Source organism: Rhinolophus hipposideros, assembly GCF_964194185.1.
Source record: "Rhinolophus hipposideros genome assembly, chromosome: X".
Classification (NCBI taxonomy): domain Eukaryota; kingdom Metazoa; phylum Chordata; class Mammalia; order Chiroptera; family Rhinolophidae; genus Rhinolophus; species Rhinolophus hipposideros.
In genome coordinates this window covers 10,560,609-10,578,953 of record NC_138046.1, presented here as the reverse complement: position 1 = coordinate 10,578,953, position 18,345 = coordinate 10,560,609, and the positions used below count along the sequence as shown (strand labels likewise).

General features: G+C 41.3%; 1 protein-coding gene across 4 annotated transcripts in view; it reads left to right on the top strand.

The window, feature by feature from the left end:
- Positions 1 to 18,345, top strand: part of AFF2 (ALF transcription elongation factor 2) — a 479,304-nt gene that overhangs the window by 427,152 nt on the left and 33,807 nt on the right. For all 4 annotated transcript variants that reach the window (XM_081043310.1, XM_081043308.1, XM_081043309.1 and 1 more), the window contains 3 exons: positions 13,296 to 13,440; positions 15,268 to 16,272; positions 18,155 to 18,276. In XM_081043310.1, the coding sequence (XP_080899436.1) occupies positions 13,296 to 13,440; positions 15,268 to 16,272; positions 18,155 to 18,276 (1,272 nt within the window). The remainder of the gene's footprint in view (positions 1 to 13,295; positions 13,441 to 15,267; positions 16,273 to 18,154; positions 18,277 to 18,345) is intronic.

The following is an 18,345-nucleotide window of genomic DNA, read 5'->3' as shown; positions in this document are numbered from 1 at the left end:
GGGAAGGGAACACCTTCTTCTTCTTAATGTGAGTGTCATAATTAGCAATGCATGTGGGCTAAGAGATTTAGTTCTGTCTTTCATGAAAGTCCTTCAACCTCATATTTAATCCCAAATTGATTGAATATTTTTTCTTCCATGAGGAAATTAATTATGCCACTAGAAAAATCATCAACTAGAGAGGGAGTTAATATCAGGCACAATGTAGACTGAGCTGGTTAATGTATCAAAATGATATGACAAGAGTAGCTCACGTTTCACACAAATTGGAATAATGGAATCATCATTTTAATTAAAAATAGGAAGGTCTATGAGTATGTAGCACTCATTTTCAGTAAGAGCCACACCATTTATTTCTTATGTTCATGCATGTATGTGACTCATCGATGGCCGTTCCTTTAAATACCAAATATATTAAAAATGTCCATCCAAAGAAGTTACATTTTTTATTATTAGTTTCAGGTGTACAAAACAACATAGAGATTAGACATTTATATACCTCACAAAGTGATCACCCCAATAAGTCTATTACCCAACTGACACTGTGCATAGTTATTACAGTATTATTGAGTATATTCCCTGTGCTATACTTTATATCCAGTGACTAGTTTTTTTAATTATAGTTGACATTCAATATTATTTTATTATAGTTTCAGGTGTAGTGGTTAGACATTTATATAATTTATGAGGTGGCCACCCCATAAGTCTATTACCCATCTGACGCTATACTTGGTTTTTACAATATTATTTACTATATTCCCCATACTGTAATTTATATCCCATGACTATTTTGTGACTAACAATTTGTGTTTCTTAATACCTTCACCTTTCTCACCCAGCCCCCCAAAACCCCCACTGTCTAGTAACCATCAGTTTGTTCTGTATATCTATGAGTCTATTTCTGTTTTGTTTGTTTGTTTATTCTGTTCTATAGATTTCACATGTAAGTGAGATCATATGGTATTTGTCTTTCTCAGTCTGACTTATTTCACTTAGCATAATACCCTCTAGGCCCATCCATGTTGCTGCAAATTGTAAGATTCCATTCTTTTTTTATGTCAGAGTAATATTCCATTGTATAAATGTGCCACGATTTCTTTATCCAATTGTCTATTGATGGACATTTCAGCTGTTTCCACATCTTGGCTATTGTAAACAGCACTGCAGTGAACATAGGGGTGCATATATCTTTTCAAATTAGCGTTTTGTATTTTTTTGAACAAATACCCAGGAGTGGAATTGCTGAGTCATAGGGTTGTTCTATTTTTTAAGTTTCTGAGGAACCTCCAAACTGTTTTTCATAGCAGCTGCACCAATTTGCAATCCCACCAAAAGTGCTCAAAAGATTCTCTTTTCTCCACATCCTTGCCAACACTTGTTGTTTCTTGATTTATTGATGATGGTCATTCTGACATGTGTGAGGTGATATCTTATTGTGTTTTTTTATTTGCATTTCTCTGATGATTAGTGACTTTAAGCATCTTTTCATATGTCTATTGGCCATCCGTATGTCCTCTTTGGAGAAATGTGGGTCCCCTGCCTATTTTTTAATTGGATTGTTTTCTGCTTTTTGTGTGTGTGTCTGTGTGTGTTGAGTTGTGTAAGTTTTTTTAAATAAATTTTGGATATTAAATCCTTATCAGATGTATCATTGGCAAATACCAATATCAATGGCAACCACCATTCAGTAGGTTGTCTTTTTGTTTTGTTGATGGTTCTCTTTGCTGTTCAAAAACTTTTTAGTTTGATGTAATTCCATTTGTTTATGTTTTTCTTTTGTTTTTCCTGCCTGAAAAGATGTATTGGCAAAAAATATTATTAGGGTTAATGTCTGAGAGTTTACTTCCTGTATTTTCTTGTAGGAGTTTTATGGTTTGGGGTCTTACATTTAAGTCTCTAATCCATTTTGAGTTTATCCATGCATATGGAGTAAGAAGGTGGTCCAGTTTCTTTTTTTTTCTTTTGCGTGTATCTGTCCAGTTTTCCCAGCACCATTTATTGAATAGACTGTCTTTTCCCCAATGTAAATTTTTGCTTCCTTTGTCATAGATTAAATGACCGTATAGGCATGGATTTATTTCTGGGCTCTATTCTGTTCCACTGATCTATGTTGTTTGATTACCATGCTGTTTTGATTACTATGGCTTTGTAGTATAATTTGTTACCAGGTAGTGTGATACCTACAGCTTTGTTCTTCTTTCTCAGGATTGCCGTTGCTATTCAGGATCTTTTATGGTTCTATATGAATTTTAGGATTATTTGTTCTAGTTCTGTGAAAAATGCCATTGGTATTTTGATATAGAGTGCACTGAATCTCTATTGCTTTGGGTAGTATAGACATTTTAACTATATTAATTCTTCTCACCCACAAGCATGGTATATGTTTCCATTTATTTGTATCTTCTTTAATTTCTCTCTTCAATGTCTTATAATTTTTTGGATACAGGTCTTTTACTTCCGTGGTTAAATTTATTCCTAGGTATTTTTCATTTTAATTTCTCTTGCTGATAATTTGTTAATGGTGTGTAAAAATGCAACCAATTTCTGAATATTAATTTTATATCCTGCTACTTTACTGAATTCATTTATCAGTTCTAATAGTTTTTTAGTGGAGTCTCTAAGGTTCTTTAGATAGTATCATGTCTTCTGCAGATAATGACAGTTTTAATAAAGAAGTTGCACTTTGTCAATGGAACTGAAGCTGAAGAAAGAGTCCGGCACTGTGAAGGGTCAGCATCCATGCAACCACGTGAAAGGTTATAAATCCATCATCAGGCAAACTATTTGCTTATTTAATTTCAGCAAATTAACCTATGATTCAAGATGTTTTGGTGTTGGATAGGCTTGCCTAAATATTGACTTCTGTTGAGAGCCAGCAATACATAGACATTTTATAGTTAAATATTGTTTTTTACCGGGTGATCTTGTTTTGCTGATTTTCTATTCATTATGAGGCCATTTGGAGTATTTCTTCTTAATAAGAAAATTATATACGACTTATCATGATAGTCACCCTAAGATACACAAAAATGACTGTACAATCTGGCCCCTGTCATCAAGGGATACACAATTTAGTTGAGCGGGCAAAAGGTTAGCACAATGAAATAATTCAAGAATAATTAAGTGATAAACTGTGATGTAATTAGTGAAAAGAAATCAGAACAGGGAGGTATCTGTGAGAATTAAAGTCATTGGAGAAGACCTCATGTTATTTAAATTTGAGCTTCAATGATAAAGATTTAAGCAAGCAGAAGAGAGTGGAAATGTGTCATTCTAGACAGAAAAGCAGGGTAAGCAAAGGCATGGATGTAATGCGGGAACAGGGAAGAGACAAAAATGGCATGTGTGTTGGAAATAGAGGGAAATAAAATTGGCACTAAGATAAGGTGGTGAAGGAGATTGATTTCTGAAAATCTTGTAGAGAATAGCATATCTGTCTATGAGGAGGCATTGTAAATTCTGAAGCCAAGAGATCTCCAGTTGTAATATGGTCACTGGAACCACATACAAAAGAAGTCACAACTTTTAGTGCAACAGGGAGTGAGGTCAAGAAGAATATGGATAAAACACCTGATTTGCAATGGGGAGTGGGTAGGATAGGGATTGTTGGGGACACTGATTGACCACATCCTTAAGTTTCACGGTGGAGGACAGTCAGCGACTGTTTCCTGATTCGGAATCTGTGGCCTGGTCCCACCCAGAATGGCTGTGTGAGCAGCTTCTGATCCCCAGGGCTATATATTATGTCACTCCCTCTTCCTTGTGTTAGGGTGAGACAGTACAGTTTTGCAAGGTGCCATTTTTGACATTCACTTACGTATTTTAATGTTCATGTTTACAGTACACTTCAGACATAATTATGAAGACACATTCAGTAAGGAAACTGTGAGTTTTATTTTAGTGTATGTGACTTTCAGTACCGTTCATTGAATGCCCTGCCATTTCACGTATAGGAATTTTTGTAGGTATTACTTTCATAATTAAAAAAAAACCACTTTATTTAAAAGCACACATATCAACATTCATAAATGTATGGAACGTCATTGGAAGAATCACAAAAACACCTGTAACAGTGGAAAACTTTGGGAAATTGGGCAACATGACAGTAAAGGGTTAGAAGATAAATTTTCATTGTATCCCTTTCTGTATATTTTGAATTCAGTACCGTGTTTGTTATGTATTTAAAGACACATGCAATTTGAAAAACCACAATGATGTGAAATGTAAAGGACATTTAAATTTTCCCTAGTTAATGTTTACAAATTATTAATATATGTGGAGTTATTAGCTGTCAACTATAAATCTTTTGCTTTAGCCTTAGTGAGATTTGTCATTTGAATGAGTTGAATGCAATAAGGTTTTCATAGCATGAAGGGGGTTGATGGCCATCAGTGTTTTCAATACCAAATTCTTGCAACCTATTTCGTTGGGTCACTTTATAATTTTTAATTTTGAAAAAAATAGGGAGAAAAAGTGTTTGGGCTTAATTGTTCCTGTTGCCTTTTGATATGATTACAAGGATGGATTTTGTAGTGGAACCTTGATCCTTTTTATTTCCTCAAACTGAATTTGGTGTTTAAAAAACAGTCACAGTAGATTGGTGAACCCCCTGCCCTTCAGACCCCAGCCACATGACTTTGGCTAAAAGGTCCTGGGGCTTCATGGGTAAAGTGGGGAGGATACCTGTTCCACTACCCCCCATCTCCATCATCACCAGTGTTCTTGTAGCAATCAAATAAGGTCATAAGAGTGAAAATGCTGGAACATTATCAAGTGCTGTGCACTTAAAGTATTTGGGTTTTGTTGATCCAATGAAGATGATGTTGCATTAAGATGGAACATAAGAACTTAGACAATAGACAGTACATGTGCCTGGAGACAGTTCTCCCAGAGATCTATAGAGAAGACTTCTTTATGGCTTTACACTGGGGTGTCTTAAGAGCACCAAGCATTTTACAGAGTGTGTGTGTGGCTGAGAAAGCCTCTGGCCTTGGAAGCTTACCCTTGAAATCAAGTGTCTGTGATACATCAGGTAACAAATCAGACATGAAGGGGAGCAGACAATACTGATAAGGAGATTGGTGTTGAGAGCCATCAAAGAAGAAATGGAGTCTAGGGAGAGCCTGGAAGACGGATGCCCACTTCCCAAATCAGGAGGTAACAATGAGGGGCAACAGAAAGAAGACATCAAGGAAGAGAAAAGGCAGAGTCTTGTGTCGAGATGCTTTGAGCCTCTCTCCAGCCTGCTTTCTACTCTTCCAGCAAATTCAGCCTACCCACGGCCTGGGCTTTCCTGGCAGACAGTGAGGCCCCATCGATTTCCAGACCAGTTCTATAGACACAGTGGGGAGAATCTTGCGTGGAAGCCACTTCCAGGTTTGAGTCACCCTGTCAGAGTATACACCTTGCTCCACCTAAGATTTGTGACTGTTGTAATTCTTTATTGGAAGGCTTTGACCTTCTTATAGTTTCCTGGCATCTTGCCCTCTCCAAGTTCCTTATGAATGCGAGCTGCCAATCAGTCATTCTCTGCTTTGATGGAGACCAGGGCTCCTGGGAATCAACGTTCACATCCACTTGCTTGCCTTCATTCTCTCCCTTGCTCCCATCTTTTAAAATGGACTTGAAAGGCAAAAGAGACAAAACTACTTGACTATATGATTTTTTCCACCTGTTTAGCTGTTTGATTGGAACAGCTCTGATAGCACAAATGTCAGTGTGGCTTTTAATTACTTCCAGAAAAAATGTAAATGATCAGTTTATTCTCCCAAATGCAAATTGTATTGCTCTCAAGAGACAATATGACTTATTAGCCAGCATTGACCAGCCTTACTGGGCACACGCTGGCATCATCCACTGTGCCATCTTACCTCATTCTGTGGTGTGCCCAAATCCAGATGCCTTGGGTTTTTTGTGTTTCTTATTTGTTTGCTTGTTTTTCATTTCTTTGAAACTGCATATTGAAGTTTGTCCCATAAAACTATTTTTCAACTTGATATTGTTTGGTACTATGTCTTAGTATTCTGAGCTGTGAGATGGAAGTAGTAATAGTATGTAAGTCACAGGATTAAAAGAGCAAATGCAGGGAAAGTGCTGTACTCAGTTCCTGGCCCACAGTGCATGTTCCACACATTGTAGCTAAGACTAGTGCTATCATTATGAATTATGCTCTGGGTCCCAGCCATGGCCATTTATGTAGGCTAATAGCACCTTGACCCTCAGCTGGGACAGTGGCAAGCCACCTTTGACCCTCATAGTGACCCATAGGACACATCCAGAGGGAAGGATCTTGTAGTCAACTCCTGGTGCAGGCAGGTAGCCCAAGGAAAGTTGTAAGAAGGAATCTGACAAAATATCTCTCTTTATTTTTTTAGGCAATAGTTGCCTTAAAAAAGCTTACGCTTGACCAGGTTAGACTACACATGACACAAGGCTGTCAATTTTCTCTGTTGCTAAAGGAGGGCAGAATAATTATGGAAAAACAATACCCACAGTTGATCTCAAAACTGTGTTTTAGCCTTTATTTTAAAATTCACCAACTAATTTTTCCCCAGCAGCTTGAATCTGAATAGCCCATGTAGGTTTTAGCCTTGCTAATCTCAGTGTGGTATACCGATCAGGCTATCTGTTTGCATTACCTGGGAAGGTGCTAGAAATATAGAACTTGGGATCCATTCCACATCCATAATTAAAATCTGCATGTTAATACAATCTCCAAGTTATTCATACGCACATTGAAGTTTGAGAAGCACTGGTTAATACATTTCTCTAACCTAAATTCTCTCACTCAGTCCTCTTATAAGCCTATGTGATGCATTAGCTCCATTTTACAGACGAGGAAACTGAATCCCTTATTTTAAGTGCTCAGCTTAAGTTCACAAAATAATATAGTATCCGAGGCAACACTCAAAATGAGATATCTGATTTCAGTCCCATGCTCTTCCCACTGTACTGAAACTACCTCTTTACAAACAGTAGGGAAAATGTAACTATTTATAGATATATGTGAAGTAGATCGAAAATGGGAGAACAGGTACAAGCAGGAAAAGAAGACTAGGGCCTGGGTCTGGTCTGTCCACAAAGAGGGTAACCAAGATATGATTGACAGCGAGTCAAATGTAATTATGAAAAGCCATTGCCAAAATCACTCAGCATTATCACCTCAGAAAGGAAGTAAGTGTCAGGTAAATTAGGAGAAATAGGCACTAACTGATGGTGATTGAAAAATGTGAGGAGCCAGTCATTTCCAGTTATCGTGAAAGTTCCAAAGGGTGGACTTGCAGCTTTTTTCATTGCCCACGTCGGTGGCAGTAATCGACTAGCCCCTTCCTGATGGGAAGCTCTGGCTCCCAGAGACCCTCTGCTGGCATTGGGGCCACCCAGATTAGCCAAGATTGTCTCCCCACCTCAAGATCCTGAATTTATTCCTATCTGCAAAATTCCCTTTTGCCACTTGAGTTACCGTATTTCCAGATGCCAAGGATTAGGATGTGGACATCTTTGGGCAAATCATCATTTTGCGAACCACAGATGTCTTCAGTCAGTCAAGGCTTTGAACAATGTCATAAGGTAACTTGGCCATGAAAATGAATATGAATGGGTAGATGTGCTTCTCCTTATGACTCCTTGCAAATAAATAGAGCAGACTCCATTTCAAACACCAGGATCAGACAAAAGGGCAAAGGCCCAGTATGCACGCGTTGGACAAAGGTTAGCTCCTGAAGCCCTGCATTGATTCACTGTCCGCTCAACAATAGCATCAGTGCATTAACACAGAACACAATGGGTTCTGAGTTGCTTGTGATAATATTGGGATATGAAGTATTTTACTTTCCAACTGTGCTTGAAGGCTGTCCCAGGGAGGAGGACAAGCTGCTAGGGACACCCTCCCCCTACTTTCTTGTTTCTACCACCCTTTGTTTCTACCAGAGCAACTCTGCCTTTATCCGTTTTATGTATCATGCATACACTCTATTGCGCAGTTGGCTAAATGGATTTTTGAGGAGTACATGGGGTAGATTTCAAAAGTACTGACTCATTCAGAAATGGGTTCCTCCCGTCCCCTGGCTGGAATAGGTTCAGGGTTCAGAGTATTTGCCTCTAGTGTCCTAGTGGGTGAGGCAGACGTATTTTGCCAGTTCAGGAACCCAAAGTTCAGAGAGGAAAACGAAGAAGAGAGGTAAGATGAGCTGTAAATGTTGATTCTTTTGCCCCAGGGCCATCCCTTTACAACTTAGTGATGAAATCAAATATGGAAGCATTTCAAATTATCTGGTAGACAGACATTTGATCCCAAAAAAACTGGAAAAAGAGTCATGTTGATGGAATCCGTACAAGCCTCGACTAAAGACAAGGGTTTAAGTACAGGACTCCCCCATTAAACATCTCATGCTACATGTCTTTGGCAAGTTTTGAGCCTTGTGAAATATGTTGCCAAGATCCATACCCCGTGAGCTTGCTTGTCGAAGCCTTCCCATATATGTTTCCCACTACAAAGTCGTTACCCATTCAGGAACCTTTCCTTTTTGCTGCCCACACAGCTTGGTTGAGCAGAATGGTCAATTCATCATCCCTGTTTATATCCTGAGAAAGGAATTCACAGTTAAATTAGGAGTAGAGTCACACAGCACTGATGCAGATGTTTGGCTTTCTGGAGGCTGTTAATCTGAATTAGTGAAAAGTCTGATTTATGAAATAGCCCTACAAAAATGCGGCTTTAATCCACCAAGGTTCATTCAGAGCTCTGTGACTGCTAACGTGTTGCTAAGAGCAGGTCATTTCAGACCTCCCTTAAGAAGCAGATTGGATTGCGCCAATGTCTCCTCACGTTGTCTCTAAGGTCCATAAACGGTCTCCCTAAGAATCCCCTGTATACTTTAGTTCCGTAAGGATCATAATCTTTGAGTTATAAGACACCTTAGAGATTATCCAATCCCAGTGTGGACCCACACTAGGAATCCCTCTCCCACATTCTTCATTGCTGACTCTCTGGTCACTGGTCTTCAAAGTAGGGGCTTCTTTCTGTGGCCAGCTGTAGATTTTTATAAGTCCTTCCTGATGTTGAAGTAAAATCTTCCTGACTAGATCTCTAAATCATTGACCCTAGTTTTACCTTGGAAGACAAAGTAGTTTCAGTTCCCTCATTTAGCTTCCAGAATCTCTATCTTATGGTGTCATAAATTGAGCCTTTTATTGCAAGAGGCACGATCAGTATCATCATAGAGAGACTGTCACGTCTAGAGATTAAGGTGCCTGGGCTACCCCTTAAAACTCATCTTTTCTGTCCGGGTACTCTCAAACCTTCCACATTAGGGCCACCCAACCTTGTCTAAAGAAGGCATCTGAAATACCTCCCAAACTTCCCTCCTACTGGCCTCCTACTTTGATCTCCTTCCCTAGCCCTGGATTTCTCCACTAGGATCATTGACTCGCTAAGCCAACTTCTTTGCCCTCCATCTGGTCGTGACCTTGAAGACCTACTAAATGGGTTTGGGATTAAAATGAGGCTTAGTCCACTCAGTAAAGACTGCTTGCTCACTCTGATAAACACAATAGCAACACTTTATCTTTGAAAAGTTGAGCAGTCGACTTTGAAGTTGTTATAAACGTGGATCCTTTGTGAAGTTTTATTATATTAGGAGTGAAGTCATAGAGTACACTTGTAATATTTACAGACTATAGAATAGATGGTTTAATATATTAAATGTTAATGACTTTTAGTATCACGCATTATCTTTTTTGTAACCACTAGCATTCATTTTTAAAGCAGTTTATTAAAATATGAGAGTAAATGGTGCATAGGAAATAATTCTAATACAGTTTGGTGAATGAAGAATGTGTAAATTGCACATTAGTCCTTCATATCCCAGGCAGAATCAAGGATTACATGGGCTAGCTAGCTTCACTCATAGCCACTTTAATATGCATATGGAAAATAAATTAGTGACATATGAAAATAAATGTAGCAGAAGTAGGAATTTAACTAGCTGAACGGCTAACGGGTTTCAGTGAAGAACTGGAAGTGAAATATTGTGATGATTTGACAACTTGAAAGTTCCACCATGGATTCTAGACAAGAACATGGCCCTAGGCCAATCATTCTGATATTGCTGTTTGTCTTGCTTGTGAAGACAGTGTTTTAGTTTTGTACTCACTTTTTGTCCCTGACAACAGCCCCAGCTGGCTGCAAGGCGGGCCCACAGGAAGTCAGGGTCAGACTCATATGTGTAGCTTACATTCTTCAGCAGGCGGGGTGCAGCCAGATTCTCCAGCAACCCCAGGAACAGCAGATGGATAGTAGAAGCGTAGGAAGGTCTTGAGGAGAGCAATGTTGCTTCCATTTTAAACAACTGTTATTCCCTGCCACAAATGAGTTTGAGTTATCATGGTATCCTCTTGAAATTCAAGCCCACCTTGCCTCTCAGCCCATCAGTGTGGGTATGCAACACTGATGTATCTTTTCCTGTTCTTTCTATACTGGTTTCCCCTACATGGTCCTTGTCAATGTTGACTAGTCATGGGGTCTTCCCTGAGAACACAGCAATAGATTTAGCTGTAAGAAGTCATAGGATAAATAATTTCCGGTCTCGTGTCATTGGGTCTCAGTCAAGGTTACTCTTACGTTTGAAATAGTCTTAATTTTGTGTCTACAATACCTATATTTACTTGTCCATACAGTTATAGTCAGTTTTTCATATGTGCTTTCTGTCCACATTTACAATCCCTTCGTCACAATTCTGAAATTCAACAAGTTCTGAGAATTGTTATTTTCAGTAACTTTGAGACAAACTCATTTAATGACAAAACCTGATCTAAACTGATATATAGATACTTATGTAAAAGTCTTTATTTAGTCCTCTTACTGTGAATGTTACTATAGCCCTATCAACAAATTTTATTAAAGAATGCTTCCCCAGATCCCACCAGGGTATTATATATATATCGTATATTCACTGTTTTTTTAATTTAAAAATCTCAATATCAAAATTCATCTGCCCTCTGAAGGGCTTTGGATAAGGAACACCTGTATATAGATACACACATACAAGATTTTACTAAGCCTGGAAAGCTTTTCTTTTGATTTACCTGAGGAATAAATTGATTCCAGTAAATAAAACATCTGTACCCTATGTATGTCATCCCAGTGTATCCACTTTTGAGGGAATAATCCCTGCCGTTATTTTGTTTTGTACAGAAATTGCTCAAAAGTAATCCAGTAAATACAACTCTATCCAGAAACATTCCAAAGTAAATCTGGACTCTAGTTTGGTGATCTTAGGATGACTAGGGTCTTATGAGAAGCCAGAAATTAATGCATGGATATGAGAGAAAACTAGGAAATAGCCTTTTAGCTGGAAAACCATAAATGTGAGTACGACTTAGATCTTATCTCAACCCACCAGTCAGGAGTCTCAGGATCTCAGATGCTCTGTGCTGTCTTTGAAACTGTTGGACACACACATGCCCACAGACACACACACACACATTTTTCTAGGAGATACAGTCCCCTGTTTCTCCTGCTCCCCTTAATATCTTGGTGTATTTGGCAGAGGAATGTACTTGCGGATAGCATTTACGTAGCAGATAGCATTTTCAAATGAGCTTTTGCTGTAGGAAAGAAAATACCTACCTGGGAGATGAAAGGGGCAGTCTTCGGGGATGCCAGGCACAAGTAATGAAAAGGCTCTCTGCATTGGACAGTGTCTGATGAGGAGCCCTTGCTGGCTTGAAAGGGATCGTGTTCCTTCCCAAGCAGCCGCTGAGTGTGGCTCCAGCTCAGTGGGCAAGAAGTATAATGTTGGAGAAGAATAGGTTCCTGTGAGGGTGTGGGATGGGACCAGGCATGAATAGTGCTCTATGCTGACAGAGGCTTGACAGAGGGGTTGTTGGGGTCCCTCTTTCTCTGGGTTGATGGTGGAGCCACAGGACCAGGTGCCCTCCATGCCCAGGCCTGGGCTCTCCTCATTGAACTGAATGGGGAAGTGCCAGACAAGATGCTGGGAGAATGAGAGGCAGTGAGGTTCGGATGGCCAGCCAGGCAGATTGGTGGACCGGCCCCTGCACATCAGTGAATTTAGGGCTGAAAAGGACATCCTCTCCTTTTCGTATTCAATTACCTCTGGTTACCATGGTGCTGGGGGCTGTGTGCTGGACGCTGGGCACCCAGCAGTGAATATGCTTTACATGGCCCTACCCTTTGAGGGGGCTGGGGGGCTATGGTTCTAGTCTCACTGCTCTGGTCCCCTCATCAAGATTAAATTTATCTCCAAAAGGGGGATTGGGCTCATGAGACAGAGGGAGATGAAAACCCTCCCCCAACTTTAGATTCCCATTTCTGAGCGAAAGCCGAGCAAAACTCAGTCCAAAGAGACAATAAGCAAAAACAGACAGAAAGGCAATGACATAGCCCCGCGTGCCAAGAGGCAGCTGAGGTTGATTTGTTACAGGGCACGGGGAGCAAATGATTAGTAAGGAAGAGTATTGATTCTCAATAAAGGCAGAGTGGCAAATGGTGTCGACTTTCCAATGTTTTGCTTGGTCAGCTTTACAAATTTAAAATCAATCACTAGAGATGGCCGGTCCTTTATGAGCATACCTCCTGGTAAGAGTTTTACAAAGAATTTACAAAAATTATGGTGGAGGAGGCTGAAAAGTGCATCCTCTCATTCCCTTATCCATTCGGTTAACTCTGGTTACCATGGCACTGGGCGTTGGGCACCAAGCAGTAATGTGCATTACAGGGCCCCTGCCCTTTGAGGGAGGTGGGGGGCTATGGCTTCTAGTCTCACTTCCCTAACTAGCTGTGAGATAGACACAAGCACCTCCCACACTCTGGATCTCAGTTTCCTCTGTTTGAAATAAGGATTGAACGCAACCCTTCCTGGGGAGAAGACCATACTGTGTATACAGCAATAATCAGAACCTCTTGACAAACCTGTGGTTTTCTGAAAAAGATGCCCACAGCAAATGAAAATGAACTGAAAACAAAAAATGAGGCTGTTAAGAATCTGGGGCTGTGCGTCTGTATCAGCATGGAACCGTGGATTCAAGTTTTCCGGTGGAGTGACGGAGGCGAGGCTTTCCTGGGAGGGAAGGAACTTGGATCCACACAGACCTGATTTGGACAAAACCTTTGATGGCGGGCCACTCACCGGACCTCATGTTTCCCATCTGTAAGTGGGGCAGAATGTCCCACTCTGCCTATATCTCACAGATCATTGGTCCTTATGCTGACCTGGGCTCTTTTCCAGCTGATTTGAGACTGAAGAAGGTAATGAATGATGTTTTTCTTTCAGCGCACTCTTGGCCACACCTCAGCCCCCGCCTGCAGTGCAAGCCAGCTCCAGTGACTCAGAGAGCAGCTCGGAGTCAGACTCAGATACTGAAAGCAGCACCACTGACAGCGAATCCAATGACGCGCCTCGTGTGGCCACTCCAGAGGTGGGTGAAATGGCCAGGGTCCAAACCACGATTTGCCTGTCACTGAGGCAGCACCCCAACACACAGATATTCACACCCACGTGCTGCGCAATAATTACTTTAGCACAAAAATACTACAGAAGCGTATTCAAGTATTGCATAGCATTTTCCCCTTTAAAGTATATATTCATGGAGTCTCCAACCGACAGGCTTCTTGATGTGTGACGGACTTGCTGTGTGACCCTCTTAGCTATTCTGAGCCGTCTAGCTTCCTCACATGTAAATTGGAACAGTAATACCTGGGCAAGCAACTTCTCTTTCGGGAGAACCCGTGAAGCCAGTCCAGACCCACTTCTGGCTCTGGGAACACCACCCCTTTCTCTAGGTTGAGGCAATGAATTGCCACTTGGCAAGTAAGACCCAAGAAGTGTGACGGTTGAAAGGTCACATTTTTTATTTCAGTGTACATCCTTTGAGTGTGTTTGATAATAATTCATGAAAACATTTAACACAAGCCCATAAAATACCCAAATTATACTTTTCAAATGAAAAAAATGTGCCCTTCCCCTCCCATCCTCTCTGAATCCAGGATAGCGCCTCAGTTTCCCCAGGCCTGCACCTCATACAGCAAGTACATCCATCCGTGGCTCTTTGCACTCTCGTTTGTCAATAATCAGAAAAGAACCGCAGAAGATGCAGTAGTAATATCACTACTATTCATGATAACTAATGCTTTTTGAACATCGACCATGTGCCAGTACTATGAGAAGCTCTTATCCTGCGTTTTTCATTCCATCCTTGTAACAACCCTGTGGGGTCCTTGCTGTTATTGTCCCCATTTTCCAAATGAGAGAATAAGGTTCTGAGAGGGCAAGAAAGAACTTTCCCAAGATCTCTCAGCTAGACAGTGGTAGAGCCAGGACGGAAACTGGGATCTGGGTGTTACCAGAGCTGGTGGCCCTAACGTCACAACGATATCACCAACAGTGGCAGCCAGTATGATTCCCTCCACCCTTACCTGCCATTGCCCTGTGCAGATTGGAATCACAGCTATTCAAGTGTTGTTAATTCTGCCACCCTCTATTGGCTGGTCCCATAAGCCCCAGCTAACTGCTTTCAAAAGAAGAGCAGTTCTAATAAAAATGATGGCTCTTTTAGTTCAACAGGCTAAATTCAGAGTTGGGAATCAAGCACTTCAATTGTACGCATCATTTCCAGGGCTTAACAGAGAACGCTAATGTCAGCATGCATGTCCCCATAAATTGGTTATTGCCCATACACCAAGGCAAGTGCAGTGGTTTTTCGGAAGTCAAATCCTTTCATCCTTCAGTAAAAATACAAAAGAGCCATTCTTTTTGCAGTGAATTACAGCATCGTCTAGGAGGCACTGGCACTTTGGCAGATAGAAAGCCTTTCCTTTTGAATTACACTTGAAGCATGCTTACATTTCTTTTCAGGACTAGAGATCATTACCTGTGCCTACTGGTGAGAGATTGAGTAATGAGTCCCAGCAAAGGATTTGGGAAACAGGTTTCCCTCCCAGGCCTCCCTGCCCACTCTCTGGAAAAACTCTCTGTGAATAATTCTTTCCTTCCTGGCCAGGGTGGAAAATATTTTCAGAAGAAGAGTAGAAATTAGCCTAAATAAGTAAATCAGGGCTGGTTTGTGGAATATTTGGCTCTCCAGGTAATTTGATTAATGTGGATTCTGTGTGTGTGTGTGTAAATGGGTGAATGGTCACCTTCCATCCAAAGCTTTTACCGGCGAACAGCCAGTGTACGGAGGGTCCTCCTCCTGAATTTTTCCCAGATGTGAAATTCATTCTTGCTGCTGTTTCTCAATTTGCAGCCTGAGCCACCCTCAACCAACAAGTGGCAGTTGGATAAATGGCTTAACAAAGTGACATCCCAGAACAAATCGTTTATTTGTGGCCAAAATGAAACTCCCACGGAGACGGTTTCTGTGCCTCCTCCAATCATCCAACCAATGGAAGTTCAGATGAAAGTGAAGACAACTGCCAGCCAGGTTCTGGCTGAACCCAAAGAAAGACCTCTCCTGAATCCCATTAAAGAGAAAGCCCGTCCACGGCCCACCCAGAAAATTCCAGAAACAAAGGCTTTGAAACATAAGTTGTCAACAACTATGGAGACAGCTTCTCAAAGGACAATTGGGAAAAAACAGCCCAAAAAGGTTGAGAAGAACACCAACATAGATGAGTTTACCTGGCCCAAACCAAATATTACCAGCAGTACTCCCAAAGAAAAAGAAAGTGTGCAGCTTCCTGACCCACCAAGAAGCCGCAACAAAGCCACTGCCCACAAACCAGTCCCTAGGAAAGAACCAAGGCCTAACATCGCTTTGGCTGCCGAGAAGAAGAAATACCGAGGGCCTGGCAAAATCGTTCCAAAGTCCCGGGAATTCATTGAAACGGATTCGTCTACATCTGATTCCAACACAGATCAGGAAGAAACCCTGCAGATCAAAGTCCTGCCTCCGTCCGTTGCTCCCGGGGGCAATTTTGCCAAATCCAAGCAATTCTGTGGTGCCAGCCTTACCCTCAGCACCTCAATCAACAGCAGCGGCAGCAACTTATCCATCAGTAGTGAGGAAGCGACTTTTTCACCCATCCCTGTCACGCAAACTGAGCATCTGTCCCCTCTACAAGAGCATGAGAATATGAAAAATCTCTGGGTGAAGATTGACCTTGACCTACTCTCTAGAGTGCCTGGCCATGACTCACTGCAAGCAGCACCAGGCAAGCCTGACCACAAGGAGACAGCCTCAAAACCTAAGCGTCAGGTTGCTGCTGCAGCTGCGGAAAAACCCACCCCTAAGGGCAAGCGTAAGCACAAGGTAAGCTGTTCAGTGTGGTCTGCCAAGTAACCATGAGCAGTGACTGTCCATTGGCTGACTGGACCTTGAGTCTCGTTTTTAGGGATGCCAATGGCAGTGGATTGCCATCTTTGGTGAAGGCAATGATGCTTTCTATGGGAAACACAGTATTTGACATGACCAGGGAGGAAAGTATTAGAAATGATCAGGCTTTGGCAGCCGATGTCAAGAATGTCCAAATGTCACATGGAGGGATTATGATGTATAGGAAAGAATAGGAAGAGAGTCTCTTTCCTCAGGTAGCCAGTCTCTGGGGTCGGCTCCTTCAGCAGCTCCTGCTTTCATAGACTCATGGGTCATTACACTACCAACCCCCACACCACCAGCAGCAGGGAAGCCACGTGCTCCTAAGGTGAAAATCCATCCTCCAGGCCTTGTTAATTTCTCTGGACAAACACCAGCATCCCCCAAATCCAGTTGCACTTTGATTATCCTGACTTCTACTAGATACACGTTCTGCCCATCTTGCTGGGTCGCCTGACCTGTGTGATCAGCTTGACTTGTGAAAATCTCCCCTGCAAGAGGTTAGGGCTGACTTCCAGGGCTACATATTATAATCAGAAGGTTAAACCCAGGATGGCCTCTTCCATTTCACATATCTCTAGGGAATTGAGTTCGTATCTAAAAGGCTCCAGCTGTTGTAGCTCCTGATATTATGGTAGTAGTTTATTTTAGAGTTATATCATCTCATGGTCGTTTGGGTAATACTTTTAATGTCTGCCACAGTGGCTAGAAAGGAGGGTCCTATTCTTTCTCTATTTCTTCTGTCCCTTCCCAGAAGAGACTTAAGAATGGTCAGAAATGGCTCAGATTGTTCATTACGGAACAGTCCTACCTGTGAGCAAGACACACTGCTGAATGGCATATTGCTAGGATAATTTAAGTCCTCATTCAGCATTAGGTATTCAAAAACAGAGGGTATTATCTCTGAGCTGTACACCAACTTATCCAATAAGAGTATTCCAAAATAGGGACCAAAATCTGGGGGCCTTGCCCATCACTGTTTCCCCTCACTCTTAGTGATGACAACAGTACAATCAGGGGTAAAAAGCACCTTCAGGACAAGCACATGCAAAGCTCCAGAGGCATGCCTTGCACATGGTTAATTTCATTGCATGTTGGTGATTGTAGAACTGCTCTTTATATGTTACCCACAATCCCCACACTGCTTGGACAGGATTTATGCCATGTTAGGGTTGCGAAGTTAGATTCTAAATTGCTCATTTGTGGGGACATTGTTGATGGGAGAAGTGTCTGAAAATCATAGATTCTCTTTACTTTTGGTATGAGATTCCTCTGCCACCCAATCTTTAATCAGAAGTTCACATCACAGTTCAACTTTCTCAAATTCCAACTTCTTCGTTGGAGTACGCTAGGCAAGGCTGATTGCTTTTCTGTCTGATCAGAGGTGCATATTTAACTCCCGTCTCATCTAGCAGTTAAGGGAAGCAAACTGTCCACCTTGCTCATTGTGTTTATTTATCTATTTATTTGTTTAAAGTTTATTGGGGCAAAAATTGTTAGTAAAGTTACATAGATTTCAAGTGTATAATTCTGTATGACATCATCTATATATCACATTGTGTGTGCACCACCCAGAATCAGTTCTTTTTCCATCACCATATATTGTATCCCCTTTACCCTCATATGATTTCACTGATATGTGGGATATAAAACTGAAAGCAACAAAAGAACAAGACAAACAAATGAAGAAACAAAAACTCATAGACACAGACAATAGTGTACTTTAGACCAGAAAGTAACGGGGGAGGGGGCAGCTCATTGTTTTTAAATGTCTGCATGTACCATGTATTTTAAGCTGCGTATTTTTTTTCTGTTAAAGCCAACAGAAGTTGCAGAGAAAATCCCTGAGAAGAAGCAACGCCTGGAGGAGGCCACCACTCTCTGCCTGCTACCCCCTTGCATCTCACCAATTCCACCCCACAAGCCTCCCAACATTAAAGAGTGAGTTTGCCCTGTCTTTGTATAATACTGCCATTGTTCAGACACTTCAAAAATCCCCTTTGGGGCGGT